The sequence below is a fragment of the Sinocyclocheilus anshuiensis genome, unplaced genomic scaffold (genome assembly GCF_001515605.1).
Source record: "Sinocyclocheilus anshuiensis isolate Anshui unplaced genomic scaffold, SAMN03320099.WGS_v1.1 scaffold5187, whole genome shotgun sequence".
Classification (NCBI taxonomy): Eukaryota; Metazoa; Chordata; class Actinopteri; order Cypriniformes; family Cyprinidae; genus Sinocyclocheilus; species Sinocyclocheilus anshuiensis.
In genome coordinates, this window is record NW_015538286.1 from 14,235 (window position 1) to 28,763 (window position 14,529).

The 14,529-nt window shown below is 36.9% G+C and overlaps 1 protein-coding gene across 1 annotated transcript in view; it reads right to left on the reverse strand.

Moving 5' to 3' along the window:
- The window catches only part of mier1b (mesoderm induction early response 1b, transcriptional regulator), a 15,312-nt gene extending 789 nt beyond the window's left edge, over nt 1–14,523 (reverse strand). Inside the window, exons 1-6 of the mRNA XM_016479810.1 lie at nt 14,424–14,523; nt 2,403–2,529; nt 1,943–2,007; nt 1,784–1,856; nt 1,185–1,336; nt 981–1,062 (exon numbers count right to left, since the gene is read on the reverse strand). Of these exons, the coding sequence (XP_016335296.1) occupies nt 981–1,062; nt 1,185–1,336; nt 1,784–1,856; nt 1,943–2,007; nt 2,403–2,529; nt 14,424–14,474 (550 nt within the window). The 5' untranslated portion in view covers nt 14,475–14,523. The remainder of the gene's footprint in view (nt 1–980; nt 1,063–1,184; nt 1,337–1,783; nt 1,857–1,942; nt 2,008–2,402; nt 2,530–14,423) is intronic.
- Nucleotides 14,524–14,529: the final 6 nt, after the last annotated feature.

Below are 14,529 nucleotides of genomic sequence, written 5' to 3' on the forward strand. Positions count from 1 at the left end.
TATATATATATATATGGGCAATTTGAATTTGTGTGTGGATTTCAATATTATCTCTGAAGGTTTTTTTTTTCTCAGACACACAGTGTTTGTGGCGTATGAATAAATAACACATTTATGACATGAATCATATGTTATGAATGTATATGTCATAAATTTATATTATATTATTATATGTGTGATTACTGATCATGATTGTTGTTATTTGAGAAATGTCAGAATTATTGCACTTTCACCTAAAAGCACAAAGAATGACAACTCTTATGGTTATTTTATCTCACATAGTTTTCTGATTTATTATCATATAAATTAACATACTGTCAACTTAATGAAAACTTAAAAGCTTTTCTTAAAAGTTAAAACTGTGAAATTCCTTATATTAATTACAAACTATACTCATGTTTTGCTATTAAAACAACAAAAAAAGTCTGTCGAACAGAGGTAGGTGCACTTATACAGCAAACACATCCATGTTTAGATTTATTAAAGTTTGCCACTAAGAAAGACTGATAGCAGATTTGCAGAGAAAACAGTGCAAACAGCAATGTGAAGGAACACAGACTAGCTGATCACTAAAGTCCAACTTGTCTATGTTTTTACCTCATCAGCACTTTTTCTGCATTGTACAAAGAACGTATACACGTGGTTGCCAGGTTGTGAATATAAAGTAAAACACGGGGAAAAAAATATGTCCTTTTAAACTATTTGGAAACCCCAACCATGAAAAACTTTTTTAAACTATAAGCTTTTTAAACTATAGGCATAGTTATTGTTTTATGGTGTCAGTGTCATCTCATCTTATCTTAGTCATGAAAAAAAAAAGATGTCAACAAATATTTTTCGTTAACAAAATTAACACTACACTGAAAGTGGCAGAAACACTGTCAGCCTGTTGTATGCATTATGTGAATGTTTTCTACTGCCTCAAACTTTATGATGTAAGACAAAGAAAAATGCCATTTAACCAACTTTGTAAGGCTCACCTCGGGCTGCTTTAACGTTAAATCTTAATCTTCGCAAAGCTTCAGCAGTATCAAAATTACATTTCACCAACTCATATAATGCCTGAGGGGAGTAAACAATTTGTATTGTGTATTAAGTCACAAATCAGCATTTGATTACAAATAAAATGATTAAATTATTATTATTATTAACAATATTAAATCGTAGAGGCAGTTGTTTAGTACCTGCTCATTGTCTTTGATGTGGGATCCTTCTGGAATAGCATCTACTCCAGTCTCCTCTCCCGTCCGTCGACATGCTTCTGTCAGAAACTCAACCACCTTGTTTTCAGTAAGAATTTCAGGATTCCACAGCAGCTGGTCATCATTTTCATACACTGTGAATGATGGAGTCACAGATTCAAAGCATATCACAAGAGTATAACTTATTGATGCCTCCAAAAATGTAAACCATTTCCGTATGTGAAATCAAGAACATTAAGAGATTAGAATTACAGTCATGCAATTAAAAGAACATATAATAATTGAAGAGTTATAAAAATGACATCATACTATGACTGATGCAGTTCTCATTTCATTAGTGCCAGCAAAAACCTTCCGGTTTAAATATTTCTAGTCAGTGTTTCCTAAAGGATTCAATAATTGGTCCCAACTGTTTTTGTAACCCAATGTAATACTACAAAAAAAAAAAGGCCTCATGCACATGTTTGCAAAACATGCAACTGCACATTGTCATATGAACAACCAGAAATATTTATTTTCCTGTGGTGCAGTATAATTCTACCAAACTGATATTTTAATTGATCAACATAAGTCAAATATACCTTTCTCATTGTCTTTGTATTTGCACAGTTCAGATGGTGTTTCAGCCTGATACATGGAGCCAACCATAATTTCCTGTTAAGAACATACACGTCAAACATTTCATGGGAAATTACAGACAAAAAGCATGAAGAAAACTATACTGATGAAAGAGTGTTTACTTTTTTCCAGTCTTCAGAGGGAATATAGTCATCATCCTCCTCTGACTCTTCATCTACTTCATTATCTAAAAATTAAACGTCAAAACAGTGCTTAAGCAAACTTACAGGTGCATCTCAATAAATTAGAATGTCATGGAAAAGTTCATGTCAGTAATTCAACTCAAATTGTGAAACTCATGTATTAAATAAATTCAATGCACACAGACTGAAGTAGTTTTAGTCTTTAGTTCTTTTAATTGTGATGATTTTGGCTCACATTTAACAAAAACCCACCAATTCACTATCTCAACAAATTAGAATACTTCATAAGACCAATAAAAAAAACATTTTTAGTGAATTGTTGGCCTTCTGGAACTTTTCCACGACATTCTAATTTATTGAGATGCACCTGTATACGGGGGTGATAAATACTGAATAAAATGCAGAGAGCAGTATCAAGTGGAGCTTGTCTGTCTCTTACTCTGAAAGTATCCATGGTTCTGTGAACATATGAGTTCAGCTGTTTTACAGGCTGTCACTGCACAAACTCGACTGTCAGTGGAGTAGCTCTCATTTACCATTCCTGTGGATACCTTTGCTTCATCCTCCTGAAAAAAAAGAATAATTTAAACGCAGTTCTAACCCCTTAACTGTCACCGTCCCATCAATGGGACGCCTACGTTTATTTCACTATATTACATTTAAATCAAAATCTAATCAGTAATCATAACAAACTATATATATTATTGGAATGGTCTAAGACTCCTAAATAGATATTTCACCAGTTTTTTGTTACAAATTATGTAAGAACAGCAATAGATCAATTTATGACAAGAGTGCACCTCAAAAAAAAATCACAATCACAATCAATAACAGGAGTTCTGACCTTTGTCACAAAAAGTTTTTCTTTTTTGTTGCCTTTTTCTCTATCAAATGTTTTAGTAATCATCATAAATTATATATCATTTGAAAGATTAAAACCTCAAAATCCTGTTGAAACCATTTTGAAATCGTTACCATGGAAATGGTACTTCAAAATCTTTTTGAGGTCTCCTCCCCCTTATGATGGGTGACATATTACAAAACTTTTTAAAAATCTTTATAATCAAAACTTTTTATAATCTTGACAAAATACATATCGTTTGAAAGGTCTGAGTTTCACGATTACACATTTGGTGGTTACTTTGTGATAGAAATAATATTGAGAGAGAAATGTCTACATTTGAAAAATGCATTAAAAAAAAAATCAATGGAGTTTGGGTGTCACCTGGTGGCTTTTTTAGTATAACACCTAAACAAAATTGCATAGGAACCTTTTTTTTTTTTATGAGCTTTAACTTTATAGCAATTCTGGATTAAAAACTGTTTTGTAAAATATTTTATATAAAATAAAATAAAAATAGTACAGTACATTGTTTTACAGTAAATATAAACTTAAAACTAACTTTTTTATACTTTCATTTTTTTAAATGAATAATAAGCAATAAATAAACAATCTGCTGATTGTTCTTCTTTAAAAAGAGACCAACCTTAGGCCTGTATTCAAAAGTGTTCATGAATTATAACAATTTAAGTTTGGATAGTGCACTTTCAAGTCTATGTTCAAAAATAGGGGTGACAGTTAAGGGGCTAAAATGCTTTCCCATAAATTTGACAGCTAGAAAAAGTGCATCTGGTAGGGTGGCCATAGTAGTTGGTGTTATCTGTGTTAAACCATGTTTGGCCATTATTACATTACTTATGTATTCATGTCTCTAGTCCAAAAACCCGCTTCTTTCCTCTTTTTATTTCCGCTAAAATTTATTGATTGAAAAAAATCACTTCAGAGGTTGAATCTTAAGGTTTATGGTTTTCAAATGCTATATAGTTTATGAAGATTAACTGCTTATTTGATATAAAACAAAGCGATTGTCCACCGGTAGTACAGTGCGGGTTAAGGGGCTTAACCATCAACATACCTTGTTCCAAATATAGTTGAATATTGAATGGACCACAAGAGCGCATACACTGTCTGTTGTCATTTACATATCTATGATATATAAGCTACACCTATAAGCAAACATTACCAAAAAAAAAAAAAAAAGGGAAAGTTCCCTTAATCTACTCCTTTTGTACGGAGCAGCTAAAGGACTTTTATTTTGAAATGAACAACACACAAATCGGACTGTATAAATCGCGACCCATTTCCGCCATTTGGGTGTGTGTGCACGCTTTGTGAAGGACGCAGCCTGCAGTTTGTGGCGTGTTTCTCTTCCTTTTATTGTACTTGTGCATCTCACTGAAAAGGGTAATAAGGTAAATGATTTTGTACATTGTATGATGCGTAATGTAATGTCCGGTTTCGTATTTGGTTTATGTATTGTTTGTTTTTGTTTTTTGTGTTCGTAGTTCTTACGGTGTCTACTTGAATGTCAACGGATTAAACATTTTCGGAAACATCAGTTAAGGAGCACTGACCATCATTTCAGTGGGGTAGCAACAGTAAGAACTTAACCATTCGTCGTCGAAGCCTGCTGCATTGATGACCGGTGTCCACGCTGACGGGTCTTTAAGGAGTGAGCATTCACGGGCAGCGGATCGATTTCTGATGGTCAAATGAGGTTCGTTTATGGATAGCTACGGCTGAAACGGAGGATTAACCGACACACTACGGACTGTGAAAGGCTGTGTTCTTCAGGTGACGTTTATTCTTCGATACACGGCAAACGGATAGCAAGGTGAAACACTTGACCAACGAAAAACATTCCCTTAAAGGTTTAAAAGGAAAAAAAAAAGGGTTTGAACATTTTCAGTGACCTTGGAAGAGACTGTTAAATCGTTTGTTGTTTTGAAGACAATATATTTGTGTTTTAAGATAAATATTTGTCAATTCAAAAAGGGTATTTTTAAAATACTGTTGTTGCTAATGTTTGAGACTACATGTCATTTATACTGTTTGGGAATTTAAACTATAATAGTGCTGGACATATTTTATAGTTGTGTGTTTATTAGTCATTTTTAAAATGACAGAGTTAAATTCTTCTTTTGATACTGCAGATTGTGAAAGGCATGTTAATAGTCTCCAACATGATATTGAAACCCTTAACAATGAGTATCAAACATCAGCAGATGGTTTAGAGAGACAACAGATAATGGAGACAATTGAGGCTAAAGAACAAATTCTGAGTGAACTTAAGTGTAAACTTAAAGAAACTTTAGAAGAATCTCAAGCTCCCCGACGTTCTGTTCGTCCACGTTATCTTACTCCAAAAATGCTTGCATTACAAAAGGAAGAAATTCAAAGGAAAGAAAGCAAGCTCCTCTCCATGTATGAAAAATGGAAAATGTTAGCACGTAAGGCCAGAGATCAACTTAAGTTTGATATTGCTGAAAGCCAGTTAGCATCTCTTATTGATACCCTGGAAGAGGAAAAGGAGAATGTTATGCATCTATATGTTGAGGTTAGAGACCATATCACACCATCTACTGAATTGAGACGCCGTATTGATGCTTGTGAGGCAGTGACAACAGATATAATTAAGATTGCTTATGAAAGAATATCAGGTATTGATGAATTTGATGCAGATCAAGTAAAACATCGTTTAAAAGAACTGCTTGAATCTAGTTATGCTCGTTCTATCTATGGTTCCACTGTTTCCCGAATTAGTCACAAGTCTACTGCTCAGTTAAGTCATCATACTGCATCTTCACTTGGAACTTCAAAACAAGCTGAAGCAGCTGCAGAGCTGGCAGCAAAAGAAGTTGAGTATAATATACTAATGGAGGAAAATTCAAGAATTGAGAGACAAACAAGAGAGAGACTTGAATGTTCAAAAACGTGAATTGGAGAAGTTACAGGCAGAAAAGGATTTAAGAGTAGCACAAGCTAGGTTTGAGGCCTATAATCGGATGGCAGTGCAAGAAGTTGATAATCCTGCAACAAACTATATTGTTAGAGAACCGCATTGCTTGCCTCAGTTCTTTCAGCCAACCTGCAAATAAACTAATTTCTTCATCTCAAAATGAACTGCCTTCTCTCGTGCAAGCCATGCAAGACAGTATAAATTTGAACAGATTGCCAGCTCCAGAGCCCTTTGTATTTAACGGTGATCCCATTCAGTATGTCGAGTGGAAGGCTTCCTTTATGTCACTGATTGATCGAAAGAGTATATCTGCTGCTGACAAACTTTATTATCTGAAAAGGTATGTGGGTGGATCGGCACGCAAAGCTTTGGATGGTACCTTCTACAGGAGTGACAACGAAGCATATAAGGATGCCTGGAGCAGATTAGATCAAAGGTATGGTCAACCATTTGTGATACAACGTGCCTTTCGACAGAGGCTTGCAAATTGGCCTAAAATTCAGTCAAGGGATGCTGTTGGGCTCAGAGAGTTTTCAGATTTTCTTAATGCATGTCAAGATGCCATGCCTCATGTTGCAAGTCTACAAATTTTAAATGACTGGGAGGAAAACCAAAGGTTAGTTCAAAAACTTCCTGAATGGGCTGCTTCACGTTGGAATCGACAGGTTACACAAACCTTGAGAGACAATAAGGATTTCCCTGACTTTAAGGCCTTTGCAGCATTTGTTTCATTAGAGGCAGAGATTGGTTGTAATCCGGTCACGTCATCTTATGCTCTCAATTTAGCATCTGCTGAGAAACGAAATTTCAGAGAGTCTAAAGGAAATAAGATTAATGTCCTTAATACTCAAACCGACTTGGGGCCCAATAGACAAAAGAGCATAAGGAAAAATACCAAACCTCCCTGTGTGTTTTGTCAAGATCCTAAACATCAGCTTTACGATTGTTCCAAACTGATGGCCAAGACACTATTAGAACGGCGGGAATACGTGAAGGAAAATAATCTTTGTTATGGATGCCTGAAAACTGGCCATAGTGTAAGAGACTGTCGCCATCGTCTTTTCAGTAACATATGCAAAGGGAGAAATCCTACTTGCTTTCATGACGACAATTACATCAAAAGAGAAAGGTCACTCCCTGTAACAACATCCGATTCAAGGTCCAATGACTCGACAGCTGCTGTGTCCTTAAGTGTGTCCGGAAGGGGATCATCCTATACATCAATGGTCGTACCAGTATGGGTATCATCAAGCAAAGATGTGAGTACAGAAAAATTAGTTTATGCCTTGCTCGATTCACAAAGTGATACAACCTTTATTGATCAAGAAGTGAGCAATGTCTTGCAGGCAGACAAATCTCCTGTAAAGTTAAAACTGACTACCATGTCTGGAAAGGATACTATAGTGAAGAGTGAAAGGATTTCAGGACTTCATGTAAGAGGTTACAGCTCTGCCACTTACAGGTGCATCTCAATAAATTAGAATGTCGTGGAAAAGTTCATTTATTTCAGTAATTCAACTCAAATTGTGAAACTCATGTATTAAATAAATTCAATGCACACAGACTGAAGTAGTTTAAGTCTTTGGTTCTTTTAATTGTGATGATTTTGGCTCACATTTAACAAAAACCAACCAATTCACTATCTTAACAAATTAGAATATGGTGACATGCCAATCAGCTAATCAACTCAAAACACCTGCAAAGGTTTCCTGAGCCTTCAAAATGGTCTCTCAGTTTGGTTCACTAGGCTAGGACAATCATTGACACCCTTCACGAGGATAAGCCACAAACATTCATTGCCAAAGAAGCTGGCTGTTCACAGAGTGCTGTATCCAAGCATGTTAACAGAAAGTTGAGTGGAAGGAAAACCAATAGACAAAAGAGCATAAGGAAAAATACCAAACCTCCCTGTGTGTTTTGTCAAGATCCTAAACATCAGCTTTACGATTGTTCCAAACTGATGGCCAAGACACTAGTAGAACGGAGGGAATATGTGAAGGAAAATAATCTTTGTTATGGATGCCTGAAAACTGGCCATAGTGTAAGAGACTGTCGCCATCGTCTTTTCTGTAACGCATGCAAAGGGAGACATCCTACTTGCTTTCATGATGACAATTACATCAAAAGAGAAAGGTCACTCCCTGTAACATCATCCGATTCAAGGTCCAATGACTTGACAGCTGCTGTGTCCTTAAGTGTGTCCGGAAGGGGATCATCCTATACATCAATGGTCGTACCAGTATGGGTATCATCAAGCAAAGATGTGAGTACATAAAAATTAGTTTATGCCTTGCTCGATTCACAAAGTGATACAACCTTTATTGATCAAGAAGTGAGAAATGTCTTGCAGGCAGACAAATCTCCTGTAAAGTTAAAACTGACTACCATGTCTGGAAAGGATACTATAGTGAAGAGTGAAAGGATTTCAGGACTTCGTGTAAGAGGTTAAAGCTCTGCCACTTATATTGAACTCCCCCGTCTATACTAAAGACTGTATCCCAGTTAACCAGGCACATATACCCACAGGTGAAACGGCTAAACTTTGGAATCATCTTTCTGCAATTATTGATGAGATGCCCTCTTTGAAGGACTGTAAGGCTGGGCTTTTGATTGGATATAATTGAGCCAGGGCATTGGCGCCAAGACAAGTGATCTTAGGAAAGAATATGAACCCTATGCTGTCAAAACTGATCTAGGTTGGAGCATTGTTGGACCTTCATTACCTCGGCTCAACTCTTCTGGTGTCACAGGTATCTGTCATAGACATTCTGTTAAAGAAATTCCTCCACTGACTCCAGCAGATGCCATTCGTGTTTTAGAATCTGATTTTAAAGATGCTAATGATGATAACAAAACCTTATCTCAAGATGACATCACATTTATGAACAAATTAAGTGATGGTATAAGGAAGAATTGTACTGGACACTATGAAATGCCTCTACCCTTTAAAGAAAGACCTAAGCTGCCAGACAATAGACAACTTGCCCTTGTGAGACTGAATCATCTAAAGAGGAAATTGTTAAAGGACCAAAGGTACAAGGAGCATTATGTGAAATTTATAGAGGATGTCATTGAAAGAGGAGAGGCAGAGGAAGTTAAAGATGTCGGGAATGAAGGCAACAAATGGTATGTTCCTCATCACAGTGTTTACCACCCTAAGAAACCAGACAAACTGAGAGTTGTTTTTGATTGTTCTGCGAGGTATGATGGAATCAGTTTAAATGATTATCTCCTTCAAGGACCTGACTTGATGAACAATTTGACTGGCATTCTTCTCAGATTTCGTCAACACCCTGTTGCTTTAATATGTGATGTAGAGAAAATGTTCCATCAGTTCCATGTGTGCAAGGCAGACAGAGACTTTTTGCGATTCTTGTGGTGGAGAAATGGAGACTTGAAAGAACAACCTCAAGAACATAGAATGAAAGTTCATCTCTTTGGAGCGTCTTCATCTCCAGGATGTGTGAATTATGGATTGAAGCATTTGGCTGAAGGTAATAAGGATCAGTATCCTTTGGGCTTTGACTTTGTAATGAATAACTTTTATGTAGATGATGGTGTTACAAGTGTACAGACAACAGAGGATGCAATTCAGCTTGCTCGAGAAGCTCGAGAACTTTATGAAATTGGTGGTCTTAGACTTCACAAATTTGTGTCCAATGATAAAGCTGTCTTGGAAAGTATCCCTCCTTCAGAACGTGCTAATGATATAAAAGAACCTGATCTTTCATTTGACGATTCCTTGACCGAGCGAACACTGGGAATTCAGTGGAATGTGGAACTTGACTGTTTTAAGTTTGATGTTTGTCTCAAGGAGCAGCCAGCAACTCGACGTGGAATCTTGTCTACGATTGCATCATTGTATGACCCATTAGGTTTTTTAGCTCCATTCATCCTTCGTGGAAAGAAGATGCTTCAGGAAGTATGTAGAAAGGGTGCAGGTTGGGATGACACACTGAGTTACGAGTTGCAGCCAAGGTGGGAGTGCTGGAAAAGGGATCTGAACAACTTGAAGAAAGTTACCCTTCTCCGCACATATGTTCCTTCTGCGTTTGGAAGGGTAAAAGAAGTGGAGCTGCATCATTTTTCGGATGCTAGTTCTAGTGGGTACGGGCAGTGCTCATATCTGAGATTAAAAAATGAAAGAGAAGATGTTCATGTTGCCCTTGCAATGGCAAAGTCTCGTGTGTCCCCGATAAAGATTACAACTATTCCGAGGTTGGAGTTAACAGCTGCAGTTGTTTCAGTAAGTGTCAGTAGAATCCTTAAAGAAGAGCTTCGATATACTGACATTACCGAATTTTTCTGGACCGACTCTAAGGTTGTTCTGGAATACATCAATAATGAGGCCAGACGATTCCACACGTTTGTTGCTAACAGAGTACAAAAGATTCATTTAAGCACTGTGCCGCAGCAATGGAGATATGTTCCAACAAAAGACAATCCTGCGGATCATGCCTCAAGAGGTCTCACCGTGGATGAACTGATCTCGTCTAACTGGTTCACGGGGCCAGGGTTCTTGTGGAATAAGGAAATTGCCCTCCCATCTAGTGAAGTTCCAGAATTACAACTAAGTGACTCTGAAGTCAGAAGTTTTCAAACATTTAACACAAAGGCAGTGGAGCAGGGAACTATTGTAAATCGCCTGTGCAAGTTTTCATCTTGGTCTCATGTGGTCAGAGCAATTGCACGCATTCAATGACGAATTAACAAGGATAAATCAAGCAGTCTTTCTACAGTTGAGGAGAGAGAAAGTGCAGAGTGCCTAATAGTCAAACTTCTACAAAACCATGTGTTTCACACCGAACTGAAAGTGTTAAGTAAAGGTGCCCAGTTGTCATCTCACAATGAATTGTACAGCCTTGACCCATTTCTTGACAGTGACGGTGTGCTTAAGGTGGGAGGACGACTTGGTAACTCTTCTCTTTGCCATTCACTTAAACATCCCGTAATTATTCCCAAAAAACATCATAATACAAGGTTGATCACAGCTGATTGCCATGAAAGAGTTAAGCATCAAGGTAAAGGGTTTACCATCAATGAAATCCGTTCAAAGGGTTTTTGGATCCCTGTCATTAATCGTGCTGTAGCATCTTATGTGTGTAATTGTGTCACCTGTAGAAAACATAGGCGACCAATGGAAGAGCAAAGGATGGCTGACTTGCCTTCAGAGAGAGTGAATCCCTCGCCCCCGTTCACTTACTGTGGTATGGACTGTTTCGGTCCATTTTCTGTGAAACAAGGACGAAAGGTGTATAAAAGATATGGATTGATCTTTACCTGTCTTTCTTCCCGTGCCATTCACATTGAGATGCTTGATTCTTTGTTAACAGATTCTTTCATTAATGGCTTACGTTGCTTTATTGCCATACGTGGAGCAGTTCGGCAGATTAAATCTGATCAAGGAAGTAACTTTGTGGGTGCAAAGAATGAGTTAACTAAAGCCCTCAAGGAACTTGACATTGAAAAGCTGAATTATTTCTTGGCTGAGAATCAGTGTGACTTTGTCTTGAACGCACCAGGTGCAAGTCATACAGGAGGTGTATGGGAACGACAGATTAGGACTGTTAGAAGTGTTCTTCAGTCTACACTTTTGATGGCTTCAGAACGAATTGATAATTCCTCTCTAAGAGCATTCTTTTATGAAGCAATGTCAATTGTAAACAGTCGTCCACTCACTGTCGACAATTTAAGTGATCCAAATAGTCTTGAACCAATAACGCCAAATCATTTTCTTACAATTAAATCCACTATTGCTTTACCCCCTCCAGGCAAGTTCACTAGAGAAGATCTATATGTCAGGAAAAGATGGCGCCATGTCCAATATCTTGCTGAACAATTTTGGAGTCGCTGGCGCAAAGAATATCTTTCCAATATTGCTGTTAGACAGCGCTGGCATACCCCTAGGAGAAATCTGTTAGTAGGGGATATAGTGATTGTCAAGGACAATGATCTAGGTAGGGTTGTAGAAACTACCATAGATTCAGATGGGCTTGTGAGGAGAGTTCGGGTTCATCTTGGTGATACAAATTTGGGGGGGAATCTGGAGAGTCTTAGTAAGCTTTCCGTAATTGAACGTCCAGTCCAGAAGTTGGTTTTACTTTTGGAGGCTTGTTAATTCTCTTTTTTTGTTTGTTTTTTCCTTGTTTTCTTAACTATGTATTTTTATATGTATTGTATTGTGGTATTTTTGAAATCATTCGTGTATTGTGACTCATGATTTGGTGGGAGTGTAAAGGACTCAACCCTCTACATTGCGAGTAAATCACTCGCATATGCGACTAAATCTTACTCTGGGTGACTAAATTATGTCTAATATTAGCCACCACTATTGCTTTACCCCCTCCAGGGAAGTTCACTAGATATCTATATGCCAGGAAAAGGCGCCATGTCCAATATCTTGCTGAACAATTTTGGAGTAGCTGGCGCAAAGAATATCTTTCTAATATTGCTGTTAGACAGTGCTGGCATACCCCTAGGAGAAATCCGTTAGTAGGGGATATAGTGATCATCAAGGACAATGATCTACCCAGGCATAAATGGTCTTTAGGTAGGGTTGTAGAAACTACCATAGATTCAGATGGGCTTGTGAGGAGAGTTCGGGTTCATCTTGGTGATACAAATTTGGGGGGGAATCTGGAGAGTCTTAGTAAGCTTTCCGTAATTGAACGTCCAGTCCAGAAGTTGGTTTTACTTTTGGAGGCTTGTTAATTCTCTTTTTTTGTTTGTTTTTTCCTTGTTTTCTTAACTATGTATTTTTATATGTATTGTATTGTGGTATTTTTGAAATCATTCGTGTATTGTGACTCATGATTTGGTGGGAGTGTAAAGGACTGTCAATTTGTTAAACCGAATATATGAAGTCTGCATTGCGTTGCATTGACCCTTTTGTACGGAGCAGCTAAAGGACTTTTATTTTGAAATGAACAACGCGCAAATCGGACTGTATAAATCGTGACCCATTTCCGCCATTTGGGTGTGTGTGCACACTTTGTGAAGGACGCAGCCTGCAGTTTGTGGCGTGTTTCTCTTCCTTTTATTGTACTTGTGCATCTCACTGAAAAGGGTAATAAAGTAAATGATTTTGTACATTGTATGATGTGTAATGTAATGTCCGGTTTCGTATTTGGTTTATGTATTGTTTGTTTCTGTTTTTGTTTTGTGTGTTCGTAGTTCTTACAGTGTCTACTTGAATGTCAACAGATTAAACATTTTCGGAAACATCAGTTAAGGAGCATTGACCATCATTTCAGTGGGGTAGCAACAAGAACTTCCGAGTAAAGATAAGCCAGCTCGTAATCTTCCAGTACATATTAGTGATCCCAACTGTAACGTCACAGTCGGTGTTATGTTCTGATTCGCCTATTTTTCAGTGGTCTTTTGCATGCACGAGATTTACATAAGGAGGAGGAAACAATGGTGTTTGAGGCTCACGGTATGTCATTTCCATGTACAGAACTGTTATTATTCAACTATGCCCAGGTAAATACAGTTTTCCATTCAATGGCACCTTTAAGTTCCCATTTCAAAATGTACATAAATAGATGAAGTATGTATTTAGGGCTGGGTGATATGGCTAAAAATATTATCACAATATATATTTTTTTTCCATACAATATCTATATTTATTCACAAAATTCAGAGTAAGATACCTTTTAATTTAGGGCCCCATGAAATCCATTATATTTTCCCCTTAATCCTTTTCTACATTTTATTTTGTCAAGTTTCTGTGTTATAAGATTCAATACAAATTTATCATAAAAAATGGTGTCTAATGAAATGAATTAATAAAACGTCAACAATTATTTTATTATAAACAAAAGAAATTAATTTACAACAAAACATTGCATTTTCACTGTCAAGCAAGATGCTGCACAACAGAACTGTATAAATTAATAAAAAAAATACCTTGGTTGTATGAGATTCCTAAAAAATATTATTACTGTTACTTTAAGAATTATATTTTAGTATACACTAGTAATATATTTGTCATAAATTATTCAAGTTTAACAGGACTTTTATTTTGACAGGTTTTTGTGAAGATCTTTCAGTGTGTATTTGATGGTAGTCTCTCAAATGAAACGGTGTAAAGCTGGGAAGTGACCCTCAGAGCAGCTCTGGAGAGTTCATGTGTTCATGTCCTCAAATACTGAGTCGCAGGCACTGTGTGATAGACTGTTCGAAATATCCATATCACATAAAAATGTCTAGAGCTTATTTTCGTTAGACATAAATTTAATCACAATCTCGCTATGATATTGTTTATCGCCAAGCCCCAGTTGTTTCAAAAGTGCTACATAAAGGTTGACTTCACTTTTCCAGTTATTAGTGATAACTGGTTTAACCTTTTCAAAAGGCTATTTTTAGAGATCACACTGACAAACAGTAATTTGCCCAACTTTAGAACCGTCCATTACTAGAAATTCGTCTTAATTCTTATTCATATTAATTTCTTACTCTTATTCAATTCAGGCCTGGAAATCACACTTTTGAAATCACCTGATGTTTCCAAGTTTTCCAGTACTTTGGGAACCCAGTTACATTGAAATTAAGGTTGTTTTTGCTGTGTATGCATCCTGTGTGCTCAACAACAATATTTTTATATTACTATTTACATGATATGTACTGTATTATGGGGCATAGGATCTTACGGGACAGACCTTGCTCTTCTTTAGTTCTCCAGTGCTTCTGCTGCTTTCATCATTATCCATATCTTCTCCTTCATCCTCCTCCTCCTCCTCATCAACATCCTCTTCATCATCTTCC